Below are 23,065 nucleotides of genomic sequence, written 5' to 3' on the forward strand. Positions count from 1 at the left end.
ACTCTCACTAATGACCACTGCTAAAGCTGACCACGTCCCCTCTCCAAAGCTTTCCTTTTACTGTAGCATACTGCTGAGCCCTCTGGGTAGCAGCCGTGACCCAGCCTCCTTCCTGCTTGCTGTTCTGATCTCATTGCTGCTCCCACTTTGCTCCTCTTCCTAAACAGCCCGGTGTGCGTTCCCTGAGCTACGAAGTCACTGCTGTGACTGCTTCTTAGGGACTGAAGGAGTGGTTCCTGGGACTGTACTGGTCCACACTCCTCATGAGGGCCACCAGCATTCCAGGCTCTGGGCACCCTGGAACTCCTCTGTGTTCATTGTCTCCAGTTCTTCTCATCCTGAAATTTGTAACTCCTGCCGTAGTTGGGCCCACTGTTAACTCTCTTGGTTACTCAGACCAGTTTCCCGTCCTCATCTGCCTCATCTGTCGCTGGCATTTCACATAGTTGACTGCTGCTTCCTCCTCTGAACCTGGCCTTTCTTGACTTGCACACTCTGCTGCTTCCTATGTTGCTTTGTCCCCAGCATTTTCCCTTTGGATGTCACACACAGCATCCCTTCCTTACACCTCATTTTATCTGCAGTCTTGGTGAGCTCACCTTTCCTTCCGACTGTCCATGACAGCTATGTTCTCAGAGTTTCCCCATCTGTGTGCGTGCACAGGAGCTCTGTGGACTCCAGACTCACTAGCCTTGCATAGCTTGTCACCCCCACCTCCAGCCCCGCCTTCCCTCTGCTCTGCTTCAGAAGCATTGCAGACTTGACATACCCCAGCCTCCCAAACCTGCTCTTCCAATTATTCCTGCTGTAATTAGAGCTGCACCCGCCCTTTCATCTGCTGAGTCTAAAGACCCTGGAGTCCTCTGTGGTTCTTACACTGACCTCACACCACTGGACCCACTCTATTGGAACTAGGGATTCTTCATTTAAAGTATATCCAGAATCCAGCTACCGCCCAACATTTCCACCTGCTTCTCTGGGCCAAGCAGCTCAATTGCATGTTCTCTAGCTGCAGTTCGACTGAAGCTATTGACATGCTCAAAACTGTTCACCCTTGCTTCCTGTAGTTTTCTTGTTATATTTTATTATTTTCTTCTGTCTGTCTGTCTGTCTATCTATTTATTTATCTTTGTTTTTTGAGACAGGGTTTCCTAGCTTTCCCGGAACTCACTCTGTGGACCAGGCTAGCCTTGAACTCACAGAGCTCTCTCTGCCTCTGCCTCCCTAGTGCTGTGATTAAAAGCATACCACTTGGTTTGTTTGATTTTTTTTTAATGTTTTATTCTTTGTAAAAAAAAAAATTAACCTTTTTAATGTTTGTATTCTTTTTGTAATGTTTTATTATTTTGATAAGAGGTAATGGGTTTTCTAAAAGCTGATAATCAGTGGTTTTATGCCTGTGTTTAGGTTCTGGAAAAAGTATCTCTGAGGTTCTGACATGGAATTGTGTTAAATGTTAGATGCTTAGAAAGAGCTTACTTCTTATGGCACTGAGTCTATGTTTCTGAGTTTTGTTACTATGTTACCATCCTGATAACTAATTTTAAGCTTTAGTAATAGTATCATTATTTGCATACAAGCGTTTTGTCTGTACGCATGCCTGTGTACCACATGCTTGCTTGATGCCCATGGAAGCCGGAAGTGGGAGCTGGAGTTATAGACGGTTGTGAGCTGCCATGTGGGTGCTGGGAACCGAACCTGGGTCCCCTAGAAGAGCAGCCAGTGCTCTTTAACTGATGAGCCATCTCTCCAGCCCTGATGACACATCACTTTTGTCTATTGTCTACTTTAGCATGCCTTTATAAGGGATTAGAAAAACATTTAAGGAACTCCATTGTTGGCTTTTGATCCTGGTAGCAGGACTTTGTTCTGTGCCTTCTCCCTTGGATGTGGAGGAACCTTGATTAGGGTTTGCTGAAGGTGGCGAAGCCCCGTCTCCAGCAGTGCCTCTGCCAGCTCCTCCCTTCAGCTTTGCTTCTTCTGCTGAGTCTTCCAACTCTTGCTTTATCACAGCTGTAAGGAGCTAACGCGTGTAGACGATGCTGCATTCTAAAAGAATTGCTGTTCACAACAACTATCGCGTTTTTAATCTTGGGAAAATCAGTGACATTTTGCTCCCTGTTTATTTAGCCTTTATGAAATGCGGAAGTGAAGACACTGCTCCAGTTATCATCTTTGTTTCCAAAATGTTTGCAGTTGATGCGAAAGCCTTGCCTCGGAACAAGCCAAGGTAAGCAAAGGGGATGTGGGGCTAGACTGGGGCAAAGGGCTGTGATTGACTGGTAGGCATGTAGCTGGGGTGCGGGTGGAGGGCACAGATGCTGCCACTCTTCATCACCCCTGCCCCGGAGTCACTTAGAATCTGTTTGCTCGTTGTCCTTTTGTCACATCTGTAGAAGAAAGCTGTTGAAATTAACTTTGGAGTATTGACTTGAACTGATATAAGTTAAAGGTAGTAATAGCTGTATTAACAACAGTCAGCCTTTCATTGAACATGTCGGGTACATTGCAGTTGGCCTGCCCTGTCTCTAGGTCTGTTTGCCTCAGTGCAGACTGGATGTCTGATCAGCAGTTCTCTGTAGATCGTGCCTGCAGGGGTGGCAGGTTCTAGAGAGGTTTGTCAAGTTCAGAGTCTTGGGAAACCCCTCCGTTCTCCATTGTCTGCTCCTTATGTGTTCTCTCCATAGCTCTTGCCCCCCACCCCCCCAAACTCGATAGATCGGTTAGGTTTTGGATGGGGTTGGTGGTTCAAGAGCACACTAAGGAGGATGCTGGGGAATGAGGAGTTTTTATTAGAAGAGTTACTAATTCCATGGCAGGGATCTGAAGAGTGTTCAGGCCCCAGGACCAGGGACAGAAGTATGGCATGGTGGTTGCTCTTCTTACGTCTTCTGAGGAGCAGGCAGTTCACTGCAGAGCTCAGAGCCAGGCAGGAGAAGGAGAAGAGGAGGAGGTAGCATTCCTTAGTATAAATTCACTTCCCAGATGAGATGTGTTAGCATAAGCAAGGATGCTGGCTTGGGCTCAGATATCCCAGTCTGGTTCTAGAAGAGGCTTGGCAGAGGCAGAGCCTGGATCCCAGCAGACCTTCTTAGAGACCCTGGTCATCTGGAAATAATTGAAGCAACTTTTAAGCTGGTTCCCCTGCCTGAGACTCTCTAGTGTATTTCTCACCCTGCTCCAGGGTGATCTTTCTCAAACCCTTTTTTAAACGTGTTTTTTTGGGGGGGGGTTGTTTGTTTGTTGGGAGGGGGTTTAGATCTTACATTTATTTACTTTCTTGCTTACTTATTTTGTGGAGGTCAGGACACTGTGTGGGAGTCAGTTGCCAGTTCCTTCCTATACCATGGCAGTCCTGGTGATTGAACTCAGGTCTTCAGGCTTGGTGGCAGGCACCCTTACCCACTGAACCATCTCTCCCCCACCCCTTCAGAATAATCTTTGCAAAGACTTCCCCCTGAAGATTAGATCTCCTGCTTAAAAACTGTCACTGAGTCATAACGCCTAGTTTTTTCTAAAATACAAAGTGCGCTATTGGAGGGCAGTGGCCCCTCTCATCGGCATATTTATGTCAGTGTGTATTTATGCTTATTGTTTTTTATGTTGTGGCAGAGTTTTTCTTTTTATACGATGAGATTTTAAGTCTTAAGAAAAATATTTGTCCATTTAGATAACTATTCCATAAATATTATAGAGCTAGAGTGGAGATCATAAAGTGTCTGGATTTGGGGGAATCTCTATGAGTCTGTCCTGTCATCCCCGACCCCAGCAGTGTGTTTCAGTAGACCTTTCTCTCCTTCTCAGGTGCTTGTGTTGTCTCATCCTTCAGGCTGCTCCTCATCCTAGGGAGTCTCTTCTCTTCAAATCCAAGTCTGTTTATTCTTTAAGAGAAAAGTTGTGTAAGAGAGTTTTTTGTTGTTTTTGTTTGTTTTTTAGCTTTTTTTAAAAATAGTTGTTTGAGCTTAAGACTCTTCTAGAATTTTAATTCTGAAGAGAAATGAAAGAGCCGATGAGGGAATGCATGTGTGATGAAGGGCTGCCTGAGGAGGAAGTGTGTGAGCCAGAGAGTGGGTAAGGAAGGAGTTGGTAGCCCAGTAAGCGAAGAGTTAAAGATGAGTGTGTAGCTGTGTATTTTCACTGCCCCACATAAGCAGTCAATGTTCCCTATAGCGCAGTTTTCAAATAGCCTGGAGATTATGTGTGTGAATATCTCAGACACGAGAGAATACTAAAGAACAGAAGAACGTACTCCTGAGGCTTCCAGTGACCCATCCTTTATCTTTTCCTAGAACAAACGTGAGGGTAGCAGTTCCTTTACTCTTCATTATGTCTCCTGTGAGTCTTTGTCTTTAATACTCTTTCATATCTTAGTGTGTTTTGGTGGAGCAATCAATTGTATTCCATAACATTGTTTTACCTATTTTGTTTTAATACTTACTTTATACCATACATTGTTTCCAGATATAGCTGAGTACAGTCATCATCCCCACCTTGATTCTTTCTGTCTTCTGGTTAATGTTTTTCATATAAGTTATACTGCCTTTGAGTTAAGGACATCGGCCACTGGGGGCGACCTGCCCTCATTCTCACCTCTGCTCTGGTAGATGTGCTAAGCCAGGGCCGAGTATTCTTTTCCCTGTAGTGTGAATTGGCATACACTAACTAATGCTGTATAATGCGGAGGAGACGAAAAAAGATGACTGGACACCTGCAGGCTTCACCCCCATTGTCAGTTAGCCCGGCTCAGTTGTTCTTGAAGTTTCTGCACTCTCTCTGTGTATGGGATTGTGCCGGGCTTTCTCTTGTGTTCTGCTGGTCTGTTTGTCTCTGAGGCCCAAGTATGGTAGCCACGTCGCAGGTCAAGCTTTAACTCCGCATGTAGTACTCATTTAACTTTGGGTCAGCTTTTTTTTAAGCTTTCTAAGCTCTGTTTTCCTGAATGTAACGTGGGAGTGTACTGTGTGCTGTCGTCAGTTGCTCTGATGGATGTGTGCTGTAACACATGTGAAGTGTTGAGCATGGTGTATAGACCAGTGATGGGCCCGTTAGGGAGAGCAATTCTCTTCAGACACTGTTGTTATTTCTATTCCTGTTCTACAACTAATGATAATAAACAATAGCAATGAATACTGTGGTCTACATTTGTATTTTAATTCATATTTTCAGGTGTGTGTGTGTGTGTGTGCCTGAGTGTGTGTGTGTATGTGTGTGTTTGCATGTGTGTGCACGCATTGTGTATGCACGCATTGTGTATGCACCTGCACATGCATGCCACAGGATCTCTTACTGATCTAGAGCTTGCCTCCTAGGCTAGACTGGGGCCCTCTGTAATCCCCAATACTGGGATGTGTGTACACGTGTGTAAATCAGTCACGGATGTTGTTACTCTTGGGCATTCTTTTAGCAAAGACTAAATGAAGCAAACTTGTAGCAGAAGGGTGCAGCTTAGGGCAGAAGAGCATGAATGGAGGATGTGGCTGTTGATGATGCCAAAGAAAGAGGCACGAAGTGGACAAATGAGACGCTGCTGTAGAGGACAGATGGCAGCTGTGGCTGGCAGCTGTGGGGAAGCTGGACGTGTCCTGTATTTGCAGGTGTTTGTAGGTTCCCTTGAAGACGAGCCCGTTTCCTGCAGTGCTGTCCAGTTGCTCCCTCCAGTGCTAGGTCTATCACTTTTACCTATAGTGAGCTGGGTCACTGTATGACCAGTGTAAGGGCCAGCTCCTAGGATGGATGCTCCGTATGTAAGCCAGGTAGCAGTGGTTTCCATCTAGCTGGGGATAGCTGAGGAGCACAGAGGAAACCATGTGAGTTAAAACCCCCCCCAAAGTATCATTAACTCCAAGAGCATGTGTCTCCTTAGAAGGTAAGGAGCAAGTGCCTGTGCTCTGTGCCTATCCGTGTGCCCTGTGCCTACCATGTGCACAGTGCCTGTCTGTGTGCCCTGTGTCTGTCATGTGCACAGTGCCTGTCTGTGTGCCCTGTGCCTACCATGTGCACAGTGCCTGTCTGTGTGCCCTGTGTCTGTCATGTGCACAGTGCCTGTCTGTGTGCCCTGTGTCTGTCATGTGCACAGTGCCTGTCTGTGTGCCCTGTGTCTGTCATGTGCACAGTGCCTGTCTGTGTGCCCTGTGTCTGTCATGTGCACAGTGCCTGTCTGTGTGCCCTGTGTCTGTCATGTGCACAGTGCCTGTCTGTGTGCCCTGTGTCTGTCATGTGCACAGTGCCTGTCTGTGTGCCCTGTGCCTACCATGTGCACAGTGCCTGTCTGTGTGCCCTGTGTCTGTCATGTGCACAGTGCCTGTCTGTGTGCCCTGTGCCTACCATGTGCACAGTGCCTGTCTGTGTGCCCTGTGTCTGTCATGTGCACAGTGCCTGTCTGTGTGCCCTGTGTCTGTCATGTGCACAGTGCCTGTCTGTGTGCCCTGTGCCTACCATGTGCACAGTGCCTGTCTGTGTGCCCTGTGTCTGTCATGTGCACAGTGCCTGTCTGTGTGCCCTGTGCCTACCGTGTGCACAGTGCCTGTCTGTGTGCCCTGTGCCTACCATGTGCACAGTGCCTGTCTGTGTGCCCTGTGTCTGTCATGTGCACAGTGCCTGTCTGTGTGCCCTGTGTCTGTCATGTGCACAGTGCCTGTCTGTGTGCCCTGTGTCTACCATGTGCACAGTGCCTGTCTGTGTGCCCTGTGCCTACCGTGTGCACAGTGCCTGTCTGTGTGCCCTGTGCCTACCGTGTGCACAGTGCCTGTCTGTGTGCCCTGTGCCTACCATGTGCACAGTGCCTGTCTGTGTGCCCTGTGTCTGTCATGTGCACAGTGCCTGTCTGTGTGCCCTGTGTCTACCATGTGCACAGTGCCTGTCTGTGTGCCCTGTGTCTGTCATGTGCACAGTGCCTGTCTGTGTGCCCTGTGCCTACCATGTGCACAGTGCCTGTCTGTGTGCCCTGTGTCTGTCATGTGCACAGTGCCTGTCTGTGTGCCCTGTGTCTGTCATGTGCACAGTGCCTGTCTGTGTGCCCTGTGTCTGTCATGTGCACAGTGCCTGTCTGTGTGCCCTGTGTCTACCATGTGCACAGTGCCTGTCTGTGTGCCCTGTGTCTGTCATGTGCACAGTGCCTGTCTGTGTGCCCTGTGCCTACCATGTGCACAGTGCCTGTCTGTGTGCCCTGTGTCTGTCATGTGCACAGTGCCTGTCTGTGTGCCCTGTGCCTACCATGTGCACAGTGCCTGTCTGTGTGCCCTGTGTCTGTCATGTGCACAGTGCCTGTCTGTGTGCCCTGTGCCTACCATGTGCACAGTGCCTGTCTGTGTGCCCTGTGCCTACCATGTGCACAGTGCCTGTCTGTGTGCCCTGTGCCTACCATGTGCACAGTGCCTGTCTGTGTGCCCTGTGCCTACCATGTGCACAGTGCCTGTCTGTGTGCCCTGTGCCTACCATGTGCACAGTGCCTGTCTGTGTGCCCTGTGTCTGTCATGTGCACAGTGCCTGTCTGTGTGCCCTGTGCCTACCGTGTGCACAGTGCCTGTCTGTGTGCCCTGTGCCTACCATGTGCACAGTGCCTGTCTGTGTGCCCTGTGTCTGTCATGTGCACAGTGCCTGTCTGTGTGCCCTGTGTCTACCATGTGCACAGTGCCTGTCTGTGTGCCCTGTGTCTGTCATGTGCACAGTGCCTGTCTGTGTGCCCTGTGCCTACCATGTGCACAGTGCCTGTCTGTGTGCCCTGTGTCTGTCATGTGCACAGTGCCTGTCTGTGTGCCCTGTGTCTGTCATGTGCACAGTGCCTGTCTGTGTGCCCTGTGTCTGTCATGTGCACAGTGCCTGTCTGTGTGCCCTGTGTCTACCATGTGCACAGTGCCTGTCTGTGTGCCCTGTGTCTGTCATGTGCACAGTGCCTGTCTGTGTGCCCTGTGTCTGTCATGTGCACAGTGCCTGTCTGTGTGCCCTGTGTCTGTCATGTGCACAGTGCCTGTCTGTGTGCCCTGTGCCTACCATGTGCACAGTGCCTGTCTGTGTGCCCTGTGTCTGTCATGTGCACAGTGCCTGTCTGTGTGCCCTGTGCCTACCATGTGCACAGTGCCTGTCTGTGTGCCCTGTGTCTGTCATGTGCACAGTGCCTGTCTGTGTGCCCTGTGTCTGTCATGTGCACAGTGCCTGTCTGTGTGCCCTGTGCCTACCATGTGCACAGTGCCTGTCTGTGTGCCCTGTGTCTGTCATGTGCACAGTGCCTGTCTGTGTGCCCTGTGCCTACCGTGTGCACAGTGCCTGTCTGTGTGCCCTGTGCCTACCATGTGCACAGTGCCTGTCTGTGTGCCCTGTGTCTGTCATGTGCACAGTGCCTGTCTGTGTGCCCTGTGTCTGTCATGTGCACAGTGCCTGTCTGTGTGCCCTGTGTCTACCATGTGCACAGTGCCTGTCTGTGTGCCCTGTGCCTACCGTGTGCACAGTGCCTGTCTGTGTGCCCTGTGCCTACCGTGTGCACAGTGCCTGTCTGTGTGCCCTGTGCCTACCATGTGCACAGTGCCTGTCTGTGTGCCCTGTGTCTGTCATGTGCACAGTGCCTGTCTGTGTGCCCTGTGTCTACCATGTGCACAGTGCCTGTCTGTGTGCCCTGTGTCTGTCATGTGCACAGTGCCTGTCTGTGTGCCCTGTGCCTACCATGTGCACAGTGCCTGTCTGTGTGCCCTGTGTCTGTCATGTGCACAGTGCCTGTCTGTGTGCCCTGTGTCTGTCATGTGCACAGTGCCTGTCTGTGTGCCCTGTGTCTGTCATGTGCACAGTGCCTGTCTGTGTGCCCTGTGTCTACCATGTGCACAGTGCCTGTCTGTGTGCCCTGTGTCTGTCATGTGCACAGTGCCTGTCTGTGTGCCCTGTGCCTACCATGTGCACAGTGCCTGTCTGTGTGCCCTGTGTCTGTCATGTGCACAGTGCCTGTCTGTGTGCCCTGTGCCTACCATGTGCACAGTGCCTGTCTGTGTGCCCTGTGTCTGTCATGTGCACAGTGCCTGTCTGTGTGCCCTGTGTCTGTCATGTGCACAGTGCCTGTCTGTGTGCCCTGTGCCTACCATGTGCACAGTGCCTGTCTGTGTGCCCTGTGCCTACCATGTGCACAGTGCCTGTCTGTGTGCCCTGTGCCTACCATGTGCACAGTGCCTGTCTGTGTGCCCTGTGCCTACCATGTGCACAGTGCCTGTCTGTGTGCCCTGTGCCTACCATGTGCACAGTGCCTGTCTGTGTGCCCTGTGTCTGTCATGTGCACAGTGCCTGTCTGTGTGCCCTGTGCCTACCGTGTGCACAGTGCCTGTCTGTGTGCCCTGTGCCTACCATGTGCACAGTGCCTGTCTGTGTGCCCTGTGTCTGTCATGTGCACAGTGCCTGTCTGTGTGCCCTGTGTCTACCATGTGCACAGTGCCTGTCTGTGTGCCCTGTGTCTGTCATGTGCACAGTGCCTGTCTGTGTGCCCTGTGCCTACCATGTGCACAGTGCCTGTCTGTGTGCCCTGTGTCTGTCATGTGCACAGTGCCTGTCTGTGTGCCCTGTGTCTGTCATGTGCACAGTGCCTGTCTGTGTGCCCTGTGTCTGTCATGTGCACAGTGCCTGTCTGTGTGCCCTGTGTCTACCATGTGCACAGTGCCTGTCTGTGTGCCCTGTGTCTGTCATGTGCACAGTGCCTGTCTGTGTGCCCTGTGTCTGTCATGTGCACAGTGCCTGTCTGTGTGCCCTGTGTCTGTCATGTGCACAGTGCCTGTCTGTGTGCCCTGTGCCTACCATGTGCACAGTGCCTGTCTGTGTGCCCTGTGTCTGTCATGTGCACAGTGCCTGTCTGTGTGCCCTGTGCCTACCGTGTGCACAGTGCCTGTCTGTGTGCCCTGTGCCTACCATGTGCACAGTGCCTGTCTGTGTGCCCTGTGCCTACCATGTGCACAGTGCCTGTCTGTGTGCCCTGTGTCTGTCATGTGCACAGTGCCTGTCTGTGTGCCCTGTGTCTACCATGTGCACAGTGCCTGTCTGTGTGCCCTGTGCCTACCATGTGCACAGTGCCTGTCTGTGTGCCCTGTGCCTACCATGTGCACAGTGCCTGTCTGTGTGCCCTGTGTCTGTCATGTGCACAGTGCCTGTCTGTGTGCCCTGTGTCTGTCATGTGCACAGTGCCTGTCTGTGTGCCCTGTGTCTGTCATGTGCACAGTGCCTGTCTGTGTGCCCTGTGTCTGTCATGTGCACAGTGCCTGTCTGTGTGCCCTGTGCCTACCATGTGCACAGTGTCTGTCTGTGTGCCCTGTGTCTGTCATGTGCACAGTGCCTGTCTGTGTGCCCTGTGTCTGTCATGTGCACAGTGCCTGTCTGTGTGCCCTGTGCCTACCATGTGCACAGTGCCTGTCTGTGTGCCCTGTGTCTGTCATGTGCACAGTGTCTGTCTGTGTGCCCTGTGCCTACCATGTGCACAGTGCCTGTCTGTGTGCCCTGTGCCTACCATGTGCACAGTGCCTGTCTGTGTGCCCTGTGTCTGTCATGTGCACAGTGCCTGTCTGTGTGCCCTGTGTCTGTCATGTGCACAGTGCCTGTCTGTGTGCCCTGTGCCTATCTGTACAGCCTCTGGTGCTCAAAGAAAAAGGAAAGGAAAGAGACAAGGCAGGGTGGAAGAAGAGACTGAGGCTGGTTTCACGGTGTCCATTACAGTGAAAGAGAAATGGTGATGGCAGAGGCGAGGGGCAGCATGGGAGGGAGGCAGAGTAGCCCAGCTGCTGCAGCTCTTTAAGCCTATGTTCAAGGGCTGTCCCGGCAGTCTGGATGCCCAGCCCCAGTACATGGTAAATATGCCAAATTCTAACAGCTCAGGGCCAGGAGTGTCCTGCTCTGTGTGGGGATTGGACATGCAGGGGTGGTCTTGAGAATGCATGCTTGAAAGGGAGCCAGTCCCGGGGACCCTTCACTTGCCTGGTTTCTCCCTTCCAAACCCAGATTCCTCAACTAAATCCCCAGGCTCCACCTTACCTTTTATAGAGCTTTTTGCAGTATTAAAGCTCCAAGTAGGAGTGGGTGGGGGTAGACTGGAGGTGGGGGAGAGAATGAAAAAGAGGGGGGAGAAAACTGTGGTTGATATGTAAAATAAATTAAAAAAATTAATAAAAAAAAAAGCTCCCAGTACCTTCTATATCCTGATAGAAACGAGAGTCACTTTTCATGAAGAATTTCCATTATTCCATTATTGCTAATGGCTCTACTCAGCCTGACCCTGGCAAACAGCCATCCCTCTTACACACTGCCTTTTCTCTTTGAGCATCTCCTGTGTCTGATAGTGACCCAGAGCTTTAGTTTGGCCTTTTAGTGTCGCCGAACTGTGAGTTCCCAGCCTGACATCTCAGCCTTCCTTGTGAGCAGTCAGTTGTTCTCTGTGAAGACACACTTTGGAACTTCAAAAGAAAGCCCCGTTCCTTACAGTGACCTTTTGCATGCTTCCAAGTGTCACTGCCCGTTAGCCATTCTTTTCTTACTCCTGGTTGGCTGCTACCAGCAGAACGATTGAGGATCTCTGGAAGGTTTTGTGTGACTGCACTTGGTACTGCGTGGGGCATTGGGCACTCACGCACCGGTTCATAAGCTCAGAGCCGCCGGGATGTAGCAGGCCAGAGAGCCTGCTCTCCTTACTGCTTTTGCGGGAGGGAACTTGGGAAACGTGGGACTGACTGATCATCACCTCTCTGGCCACATGAGTACTTGTCACTGCTTGACGAGCTGAGAGGTACTTGGTGCCGCCAGATCATAACCTATTTGTGACATCCTGTAGGCCGCTCACTCAAGAAGAAATGGCCCAGAGACGTGAACGCGCACGGCAGAGACATGCAGAGAAGCTAGCAGGAGCACAGGGACAGGCACCACAGGGTTCCATCCAGGATGGCGCTGCCCTTCTAGCAAGTCCCCAGGGAGATGAGCCAAGAGGTACAGCATTACTAAACAGGCTTGGATGTAAAATATTCGCTTAACTTGGTACATTGTCCTTATCTTTTGACCTTCATCTTAGTGCTTATTAATATTGTTTCTATCCTTGAACCAAATACTCGTATTCACCATGTCTTCTGTATGTACAAACAGTTCCTGGGTTGAAGTGAGCACTCATGGCACTGAATATCTTTTTGTGCCTGGCAGGTGACGAGCCAGATGTGGCAAGTGTTAGCCCTCAACCTGTGCCCCAGGAAGAAAGCAGCCAAGAGGCCTTCATTGCATTTGCTCGTGTGTTCAGTGGCATAGCTCGAAGAGGACAGAAAATTTTTGTCCTGGGACCCAAGTACAGCCCTGCTGAGTTTTTACAGCGGGTAAGCGTTGTTATTTTAGGGGTCTGGTAACTTCTAGACTGGCTGGGTGTGGTGGAGAATGGGCGAATAGGAAAAAGGCACCCCAATTCCTCCTATCTTATCTGTTGTGTTGCCTTGGTAACATTTTGTGTAAATGGCTCCCATAGTAGCATTTGGGAACCATATGAGCCAGTAAACAGCTTTTCGGGCCTTCTTTTGCATATCAAGCAAGGTAAGAGTCACTTTGGGATGGAGAGAAGAAGTCGATGTTATTTTGGAGCCAAAATAACAGTGGTCAGTCTTCAAGAAGTTCGTAGAGCCAAAGTCTTAGGGCCTCTGGCAGAAGATATAGGAAGCAAGCAGGTGAGAGGTGCCGCCCGCACAGCCCAAAGTCTGTTCAGGCCTATCTGAGAGCAGACAGACAGACAGCATGGACAGATGCCTGAGCCAACACCGTAAGAGTTTGGCTCCCAGTCTCTACTGTTAGCAATTTATTCTCCAGTGCTACATGATGGGCAGGCGGGCCTTGCTGGGCTGTGGCCCGAGCACAGTACTTGGTGTGTGGAGGCCTGTGATTTGTAGGGAACTGAAGGTCTTACAGCAGCACATCTGCAGCGAGCTTAGTAGATCTTAGCTTGTCGCTGAGAATCACGTACTCTGAACTGTCCCAGTGGACTGGATTGCTCTGTGAAGCACTGACTTACTGGCTGTTACAAACCCCTTGAGCACGTCTGTTGACCACCTGTGTGTCATCTGTCACCGAGACTGCAGGTTGGGACTGGTTGCTTATGTGTCTACAGCTCAGCAACACAAAGACAGTTGACTCCATGGGGTCAGTGCCACGGGACTCCTCAGGATATGTGAAATATCTCAGACCTGCTGTGAAGTTAGCCCGTTATTTTTCTGTTGCGGGGTGTTACAGGTTATAACATATCCTGCGGTTTAGAAGACTGCAACTTATCAGCTCCTACTTCTTAAGACTTAGGGGCTGGCTCTCACTTAGCCGGGTGTCGTGGGGATTTTACACTGCTGTCATCAGGGTGTTGCTGGGTTGGTCTCCTTTGCAGGATCAACTAGGATAGGATGTCTGGGGGGAGAGTGAGCACACATATACAGTATGTGCGTATGTGCACGTGCTACTAGAGATTGAACCATGGCCTTGTGTATGGCAGGCACTGAGCTACAGCCATAGGCTGTTTTTACTTTGGTTTTGAGGCAGGGTCTCACTGAGTTACCTAGGAAAGCCTGAGCTCATTCTGTAGCCTAGACAGGCCTTGAGCTGTGATCCTTCTGCCTCAGCCTCCCCAAGTCCCTGGACTATAGTCCATCAGGCTTGAGGTGTTTCTTACATTTTAGATTTGCTGCCGTGTTGCCTTTAGAGCTGCTCTTGAGAGTTGCAGTCATACAGAACATGGGCACTGAGATGTACATGTCAAAAAGCCATTTCTTTGCTGAGGTTCACGAGTCTTCCTTTCTTTTGCCCTCCATGAGTTGTCTTGCTTTGCTCCTTTTCCATCAGTGGCTCTTTGTTTGTGATATCAGTTGTCTTAACATCATAAGTAGGATCTAATAAGACATTTTATTCCATCTTAGTGCTAGCTCTGGGCCTGTGGACACCAAACATGCATTTGTTGATTGATATACTTCCGGGGTCCTTCGATATAGTGGGTGTATTTCTGAACACATATGAAACTCACACCTTGAATCATGACAGTGCCTCCTTAAGAATAAATAATGAAATAGGGGGTTCATAAACCCGCTATTCTTGTGTGTGTTTTTATGCATGTGTCTTTTGTCTTTCCTTCAGTGTTCCTAGTATTTCAGCATATGCTCCCTTTCAGATTAAGCCCGTGGCATACATACCTAATAGGTGCTTGGCTTTTCATGACATTTTTAATCGGTGTTTTCATGTGTCTTGGGACACTAGCACAGTTCTTGTTGAGTGCTTTTCACAACATGGGGATCTGATGAAGATCCCAACAATTTTAAAGAATAATGGTAATATTGATATTGAAACAAGCGTGGTATAATCAGGAGAACTGTTGCGTGGCATAATGCTCATACATAGTGACACGGTATAGTCATGGAAACTATTGCATAGCATAACACTCATACATAGTGACAGGGACTCCGGGCCAGCGAGCTGCCAGGCCACAGAAGAAATTCTAACCTCGGAACTTAAAAGGTGGGAACTTAGGCACATCTTAAATACATGAGAGGTTTAAGTCTTTCAGGATTTACTCATCAAATGTGACTTGTTTTCTGTCCTAACCCACAGAAAATAAAAAAAAAACATTTCAGCCTTGTGTGTTTTGGGTAGACAGAGGTGACTGACTGAAGCCGTGAGGCCCCGTGATAGCCTACTCCTCTCCTCACTTGGGTTTCATCGTTTTCTCTGGCAGGTCCCACTAGGCTTCTCGGCTCCGCTGGAGGACCTGCCTCCTGTCCCCCACATGGCATGCTGCACGCTGGAGAGCCTGTATCTTCTGATGGGAAGAGAGCTGGAAGATCTGGAGGAAGTGCCCCCAGGAAACGTGCTAGGTAGGGTGCTGCTGGCTCCCCTGTCCCTCCAGCCTTGAAGGCTGTCCAACACGTCACGAGGCGTTCAGTGACATTTCCAAAGAGAATAGCCCGTCTTTTTCCATAGTTCATCACTTTTTCTGGAGTCTTTAACTTAGTATAATTGAGTCCCCAGCCTATGAGTCAGGAATTTGGATGTCTAGTTCAGACATATGTGCTGCTTAAGTAAATGGTGACGCTCTATCTTAAGTGGGTGCCTTTTGTTTGGAAGCTTAAAACAGAATTGTTACTCACATGAAGTCAGTATAGATGACCAAACATTTCTGGGTCTGCAGGTTTGAATCTAAATCTTTAGAAGCTGTTTTTCTTATTATGGTCTATTTAAACTCATTTCTTTCTTCCTTACCCTTCCCCCCTCCCCAATGCTTCTTTCTAGTGAGATGCCTCTGAAAGTAACTGGTTGGTTTACTTCCTGTAAATATTGTTCCTGTCTTTTGCTTGATTCCTGCCCTTCCTGCAGAATCCACTGAGGCTAGTTCTTTGTCAGACCCGGGACATGAAGTGCTATGTTCCGACGTGCATGTGGGTTCTGAAACACGTGGGCCTTGCCAGCTGCAGGGTCACTGTCGTCCAGTGACTGTGAAATGGGAAATTCTTGTGAAACCTAGAATTGTGAAGTCAAGGATCTATCTAGAGCAGCTACTGGTTTGCCTGGATTTTGTGGGCTTTCATCTAAGAAATTTGCCAAAATATGTTGCCATGCTCCTGCTGAGATGTATTTTTTTTAAAAAAAAAATTATTATTATTATTTTTTTTGACATGGAATTAGTAGAATTCCTAGCTTCTCCCTAGTCCCTCTTTTGTTTCTACTTTGGAAAATGCCAGTGACGTTCTGATGTAGCTTGATGATTGATCTAGCTTTGTAAGGGATCGTAGCCAGCTTCATCAGAACTTTGGGAGAAGGGGAACACCCCACCTCTGGTCCTCTTTGGAATTACTGTGGCTTAGATCTCCTCCCTTCCTCCCCCCCCCCCCCCCGTTTCTTTAATGGCCGCATAACCTAGAGCTCAGCCTTCCTTCCGTGGAAAGGAAGATGCTCGGTGGTATGGACAGCGTGAGGACCTTCATAATGGCGCCTCTGCCTCTGGCCCGGCATGGCAGGCAGTGGAGTCTAGCTTCCTCTGGGTTCTAGGTACCCACAGTGTGGTTAGTGTTAGGCATGGCAGGCAGTGGAGTCTAGCTTCCTCTGGGTTCTAGGTACCCACAGTGTGGTTAGTGTTAGGCATGGCAGGCAGTGGAGTCTAGCTTCCTCTGGGTTCTAGGTACCCACAGTGTGGTTAGTGTTAGGCATGGCAGGCAGTGGAGTCTAGCTTCCTCTGGGTTCCAGGTACCCACAGTGTGGTTAGTGTTAGGCATGGCAGGCAGTGGAGTCTAGCTTCCTCTGGGTTCTAGGTACCCACAGTGTGGTTAGTGTTAGGCATGGCAGGCAGTGGAGTCTAGCTTCCTCTGGGTTCTAGGTACCCACAGTGTGGTTAGTGTTAGGCATGGCAGGCAGTGGAGTCTAGCTTCCTCTGGGTTCTAGGTACCCACAGTGTGGTTAGTGTTAGGCATGGCAGGCAGTGGAGTCTAGCTTCCTCTGGGTTCTAGGTACCGTCCACAGTGTGGTTAATGTTAGTAGAAGGACTGAAATCATTGCTTTCTCATCCGTCTTTCAAGGCAGCCATATTTCTGCCCTCTGATGTAGGGAGACCTATGGTATTTCTTCTTGTAGAATATATACATACATGTACATATACATATATCCCTCTTATTTTCCAAAGATTGGGTAGTGGTGGTAGGAGATGGGTAAAAGTGACTCAACACTGTCATTTACATATCTAAGGATATGCCAAAGGGACACATAACTTTGAAGTGAAGTAGATTGAGTGGGAAAAGCCAGGTATCTTTCCTTTTTGCCTTAGGACCGTATTTAGCTGCATAAGTCTCTCTCAGTCCGTAGTCCTTGCTGTCTGTCTTGGCCCTTTGGTGAGGCAGGGCATGGTGCAGGAGCATGTGGTGTGACGTCATGGTATCCAGGAAGCAGAACAGAGTGCCTGGGTGGGAAGAGGAAAGTGAAGCCGCCATGGGAAGGATGAGATGTGACTCCACCTGCAGGCACTGCCGTAGTGGCCCATCTCCAGCCACCCTCCCACCCCATTCCAGAATTCTTCCCAGGAGTCAAACTCTTCCACAGATCAGAACCCTCATGATCTGATTGTCTCAGAAACACAGCCTGGGGTGTGGTCTATTAAACCACCTGGGTGTGTCTCATCCAGTTAAGCAGATGTCATCACAGCCACCTGGCAGGACTCATAGTTTTATTTGGGGGTAAAAGGGCTTTCCCGGTGACCTCCATGTGTAGTCTTGTTTCTCTGATTTTGTCACATGCCCCACTAACTGCAAGGGAGACCCAGCATTGGGTATACGGATATTGGGGCTGTGAGTGTTCTTCAGAGGTCTGGTTTATACTGCCTGTCAAGCCCACCCTTGCACCTCATCTCGTGTTGCCTAGCGATTCCTGAATCCCCTTTGTTAAAGTTGTTTCTTCACATCGACAAGCGAGGTCATCCCCCAAAAGGATTGTGAATGTAGCACTGAAGGAGTATCAGAGCCAGGCTGGCCTCTTTGATTTGCCCTCTGAGTTGAGACAGGCAGGAATTGTTTCCCAGTCTAACTGTGCTCCCTGCATAACTAGCAAGAACAAAGATCTGCCCATCGTTCCCATCAACTGGTTATATTGGCTTCTAGCCAGTCATGCAGGCTTGCTGGCCTAAGGATTTACAGATGATTTGAACTGCCTGCCTTAGTCACTAACGATACTGACAATTCTGTTTCCTCTGGTAGAAACAGAACAGCTCCACTTGTTTTCCAAGGTTATCTATGGAGTCCTGTGGATTTATTTATTATATTTATTATTTAGCTAATACGTGAAAGACAGAACATTAAATAACAATATATGGAGTACATTTTGTTGTTGCAACCATAAAATAGTAACCAAACTATAAAATCCCTACAAAATTGAATGTGACGTTCCTGTTATATTGTAGCAGGCTGATACCCCAAGTCATAATGCATCAGTTTAAACCTCTTCATATTTATATCATGGAAGTTTTTAGGGATTTTTTATTTATTTCTTTGTTTATTTTGGCCTTCCTAAACAAGGACTCACTGTACAGCCCTGGCTGTCCTGCAGCTCACTCTGTACAGGCTTGTCTTGAATTCAAAGAGATCCGCCTGCCTTTGCCTTTTTTACCTGGATTGTCAGTATCTCCATGGTTGGAAAAGAATAACACTATATCCAGGTTCTTAAAGGTAAACTTCTTTTCAGTAATTAGGCCGTTTTCCCTTCCAGTATTCATTAGAAGGAGCAGGAACTGTTTGGACATGGTCAGTTGGGCCTGATGACCCATTCGAATGACATCAGAACGCCGTGAACCGATTCGCAGTTCAGAACCTAGAACAACCTCTTCAGGCAAACTCCATTCGTTCGTTAATTTAAACCCAGACAGCGTATGTTAGCAGCCGTAAGTTCATAAGCCAGGGTGTTTAATAAAAGCAGCTGTTGAGAGCTCGCAAGGGGGAGGAGAAGGAGGCTGAGCGCTTTCATCCTACAGTGGGAGGAAGGCCAGCTGGTAGCTAGGAACAGTGAAGTGTTGCTAGGGTACATTGACCAAAACCAGGTGTATCCACCCCGTTTTTCATTGTTTATGGTTTGAAATGAAAAATTAGGCTAGCTGAATTGGGTAGAATAGTCCACATGTTCCAGTTTCCCGTCGCTGCATTAGAAACCTTGAAGCCTAGAGGCTTAAAATAAAGGTGGCTGTTTTTCAGTGCATCTGCAGATTGTGCATTGCCTGGTGTGGGTGGTGTGTGTGTTCCCTGGGTGTCTGCTGTGGGAGCGCACAGCCTAGGGGCTAGAGTTGTAGGAAGAGCCTTTAAGTCCAAGCGCAGGAGGCTGATGCCACCTCTGGGATGCGGCCTTGCTGGGGTAACTAGGCTTTACAGGTGACTGGGTTGTTCCCCTTTGAATATGAATTACCCCCGCAGCCCCAAGCCTGAAGTGTTTCTCCCATTGGTAGTGCTAGTTAGGGAATTAGTAGACACTCTCAGAGATGGTCACACTGGAGACTGGGTCACCAGGATGTGTCCTTAAAGCCTCTGTTTTGACTGCTGCCTTCCCCCTTCCTCCAAACCATTAGGTGAGCAGCCTCCCCCTTCCTGTGCCCTCCTGTGATCTTCTGCCTCAGCACAGGCCTGGAGTCAGTGTAGGCAAGGGCTGTGGAGTGCGGTCTCTAGAACTGTGCTAAAGTACATCGTTCCTCTCCTTAACTTGTTTCTGTGAGTGCGCCCCAGCATCCAGCTCGGAGAGCTCTGTCACCTTTGTGGATGCCTGCCACCACATCCTGTTTGTGACGTGAGTCATGACCCACATTCTAAGAAAGAGAGCTATCTCTCTGTTTTTAGTCTGGCTTTTAGCCCTCACTTTTAATGAGGGGGTCTCTCTAGGACCTGTGGACAGTGCTTTAAAACCACACTGCTGTGCACAGGTAATTTTCTGTTTGCTCTTGCATTTTATAGACCCATCTGTAGACATCACAAATGAAGATGGAGATGTCCGTGGTGATGGCGGAGGCCTGAGAGCTAGTTCCCTGTGACTTGTTCACTTAGAGAAAATGTCAAATCTATTTAGTAAGAAAATGGGTGGTAAATGATGTGGCCGACGGCCATCTGCTTTTCATCCGAAACCGTGTAGCGGTGGGTTCATTCATTGCGGACGAAAATTGTTTTGTTGGAAGAGGAAATGAACACGTTAAACGGCGTTCTTGGACAATCAGTATCAGGTAGCTAGGCTCCACAGGGAAGTTTTTTTCGGGAGACCCTTGAAAATGCAGATTGCACATTTGAACTCAGCCGTAACTCACTTCAGAACTCACATGTGCTGATAAGTACGGAGTAGGGTTTGTAGTCTGGAAATAGTTGATTTTAAGTTTAAAGTCATCTAATTCCAACCTGATGTTTGTGTAGTTGGTATAGATGGGACCAAAGCGACCCAACTGTGTCAAGCACACAATCGTCCTTTGTTAAATTCCCCACTGAAAATACCTCTCAAAAGAAATGCTTGCTACAGGCTTGTACTAAAATATGAGGGGAAATTGAATTAGAATTCCAAATCCTTGGCCTTTTCATATACTCCTGTAGATCTCTTCCATATGGTTTAGCCTTTAAAAGTTCAGGGACATATTCTGAGAGGAAACATGATATTCCTCTTTTTACAGCATAAGGAAAATAATAAATATTAATTAGCCTTTCTCTGAACAGATCTAGTTCTGCCATGGTTGTTTCTGAGCCAATAGGAAATCAGCATCAGGGATCAGCATGGTTTGAATGGAGAGTGTGGGGGTGGGGAGAATATATTTGGTTTATGTGAAGTAACCTAGAAACAAGAAACGCTGGAAGGATTTTACTAACCAGCTTGACTTGCTTTATTTCAAAGGAAAGCTCAACACTATGTGGCTTCAGTCTTAAGTCTTAGGACAATGTTATAATACTTTAAATTGGCTTTTTGAGAATTTTATACAATGTATATTATTACCAGCATTTTTGATTGGAGAGAGTTATATTTTAATCAACAACAAATTAACAGCTTTAGTAGTCTCTTACATTTAATAATGTAACCTGATTTTTATAAGTTATCATTTACATATGATGATTTGCAAATTTTCCTTTTTGTAATGGTTATATCTTATTTCTTCATACTTTCATATTACTTACTTATAAAGGGCACAAATATCAGTGGGTGTGTCTGCTGCTCCTGGCTTTAGTGGTGATATCATGTCCTGGTGTTTGAGCCTCAGCAACTCTCCTCAGCCTAGGAATGACAGAATGTCCTGATGAATCCTCAGACTGTGACAACAGAGTGCTAGAGGCTGTCCTGTTGTGACTGAGGTCGTGAGCTGTGTTTGATCTTCTGTGTGTTGTGTTGCCTTGGCAATCCTAGAGAAAAGCCCCAGCCATTGATTACTGGACATTCTTCTAGTGGAGTGGTAGATTAGCAGGTGTTTTATCTAAATTTTTATCCCATCGTGAAGACAGCCGGCTGACCAGTGTTTGCTAAGTGTCATGAAAGCACCAAAGAAGAAACTTCCGTTTTCTGCCCTTCCTGAATTGCACTGCCTGGTTGGTGGCCACTAACTACGGCCAGGCATTTATATTTAAATTGTTTGAAAACAAATGACAATAAAATGCACATCCTCAGTTGTGCTGGGGTTACTCTTGGATCTTGCAGACCGGCTGTAGAAGTGAGACTGGGGTGAATGTGCGTGTAATGTGTGGATTGTCCTGCAAGCCTGAAGAAGCTCTTACCAGTAAAGCCAGCTGTGTCGAGGGCATCATGCGTCTGCCTCAGCCCCGATTCTGCTTGTCTCTTCTTACCTGAGTTCTCGATTATAAAACTTTCTCCTAAATTTTAATATCATACCTCTTATATATGGTTAATTCTAAAAGGAAATAACTTTCCTAACTGCAGATGTAGCTCAGTAATAGAATGTTTGCTTGCTATGTGCAAGGTCTTGGGCTAAAGAAAGCCCAGTGCCATAATACATTAAAAATAGTTTACAGGATAGCACAAACTCTGCCTGGTAACTGTGAAAAATCAGGCAAGCTAAATAAGAGTAATCCCTTGCTGTATGTGGAGTAGGTGTGTGAGACAAATCAGTTCTGACGCCTTTCCTTCATGTTCTGGGAGAAAGTTCAAGTGTCACGAGACTCTCCTGGTTCTTAAAGTTTGTGGTACTGATGTCCATGGGACCTTCTGTCCCTGGCCGGTTATCAGGTTTGTGATGACGTAATGTCGGCCAGTTGTGTGCCACCTGGGTTGTTTTTTCCGGTCCTTTGTCAGTGCTCACACTGTCATAGATAAGAAAATTGGTTGTTCGGGCAGTAGAGACCTGTGTTAACATTGACTGTGACGATGACATTAACAACTGTTGTCTGATTAAAAAAAAAGAAAATTCAAGGTCAATAAAGCGTTATGTAACAAAAAAAAAAAAAAACAGCTGTTGTCTGTCCAGGCTTACTGTGTGCTAGAAACTGTACTAAATATTTCCCAGTGGTGGTCTTATTTACTCCTTGCTAGTGAGCCAGTGAGCCAGGGCTATTTCACGTAGCGGGGACTGAAACTTAGAAACACTAGTAACTAGCTCCCTGATCTATACTACAACACGAGCTCTGTGAAAGCTGGAGTGTTTAGCTGCTCATTTTGTCTGTGGCTCTTTAACCTCTTTGTTTCTGTATCATTTAGGTTTCTTCCTTTGCTCCAAGTGGACTTACTGGTTGTTCATTTTTGACATTGCATTCCCCTATCTACTGTTAAAGGATGAGTCCTCATTGGGCGTGGTGATACATTCTTTTAATCCCAGTCCTCTGGTCAGTTAGTACAAAGTAAGACAGTTTCAAAAAGAAAAAAGTCTTTATATGTGACTTTTTAAATGAATTGGATCATTTTTATGTTCCTTTATTTTTCTTTAGGAGTTGTTTTATTTATAATATTTGAAACTAAAGCATATATGTCATCAATCTTAAAATGACTTTGGCTGAATGCCTTTAGTTTTACATGTAGCTTTCTTTCTTTTTCTTTTGAGACAGGGTTTTGTTTTGTAGCTATGTAGTCCAGGCTGGCCTCAAACTCAAAAGAGATCTGCCTGCCTCTGCCTTCTAAGTGCTGGGATTAAAGCAGTAGCTACGACACCTTGTCTTCCCAGTATATTGTTCTGAGTACCCTAATTTAGCCTTCACAATCCGTGGGCTACAGTTGCAGGTGGCACTGGACATTCTCTCTCTCTCTCTCTCTCCCTCTCTCCCTTCCTCCCTCGCTCCCCCCCCCCTCTCCCTCTCTCTCCAATTGCTGGGATCACAAGCATGCACTACCACACCCAACTTCCTCTTTTACTCTTTCTTCAATGAAGCCTGAAAAGCAGAGGGGCTCATGAGGGAAGATCTGGAGTTGTTTAAAGGAGCCAAGCAAACTAATGTGTCAAAAATAGGTGAGACATGGGGGAGGGTGGGCAAGGGATCGGTGATGGAAAGGGTTAATCTCTCTTAGCAGTGTGGAAGACAGGAGCATCTTGTTAGAGAGGAAGGAAGGGAGCAGCATGGTAGGGAGGGAGAAATACAGCGAGCCCTTGTCAGCAGATCATCACACCGTACTTAGACTAAGTTGG

At 48.0% G+C, this 23,065-nt stretch overlaps 1 protein-coding gene across 1 annotated transcript in view; it reads left to right on the top strand.

The window, feature by feature from the left end:
• The window catches only part of Efl1 (elongation factor like GTPase 1), a 101,464-nt gene that overhangs the window by 23,096 nt on the left and 55,303 nt on the right, over window positions 1-23,065 (top strand). The window contains exons 12-15 of the mRNA XM_075952317.1: window positions 2,131-2,230; window positions 11,783-11,934; window positions 12,142-12,308; window positions 14,690-14,828. Of these exons, the coding sequence (XP_075808432.1) occupies window positions 2,131-2,230; window positions 11,783-11,934; window positions 12,142-12,308; window positions 14,690-14,828 (558 nt within the window). The remainder of the gene's footprint in view (window positions 1-2,130; window positions 2,231-11,782; window positions 11,935-12,141; window positions 12,309-14,689; window positions 14,829-23,065) is intronic.

The sequence above is a fragment of the Microtus pennsylvanicus genome, chromosome 18 (assembly GCF_037038515.1).
Source record: "Microtus pennsylvanicus isolate mMicPen1 chromosome 18, mMicPen1.hap1, whole genome shotgun sequence".
NCBI classification, from domain to species: domain Eukaryota; kingdom Metazoa; phylum Chordata; class Mammalia; order Rodentia; family Cricetidae; genus Microtus; species Microtus pennsylvanicus.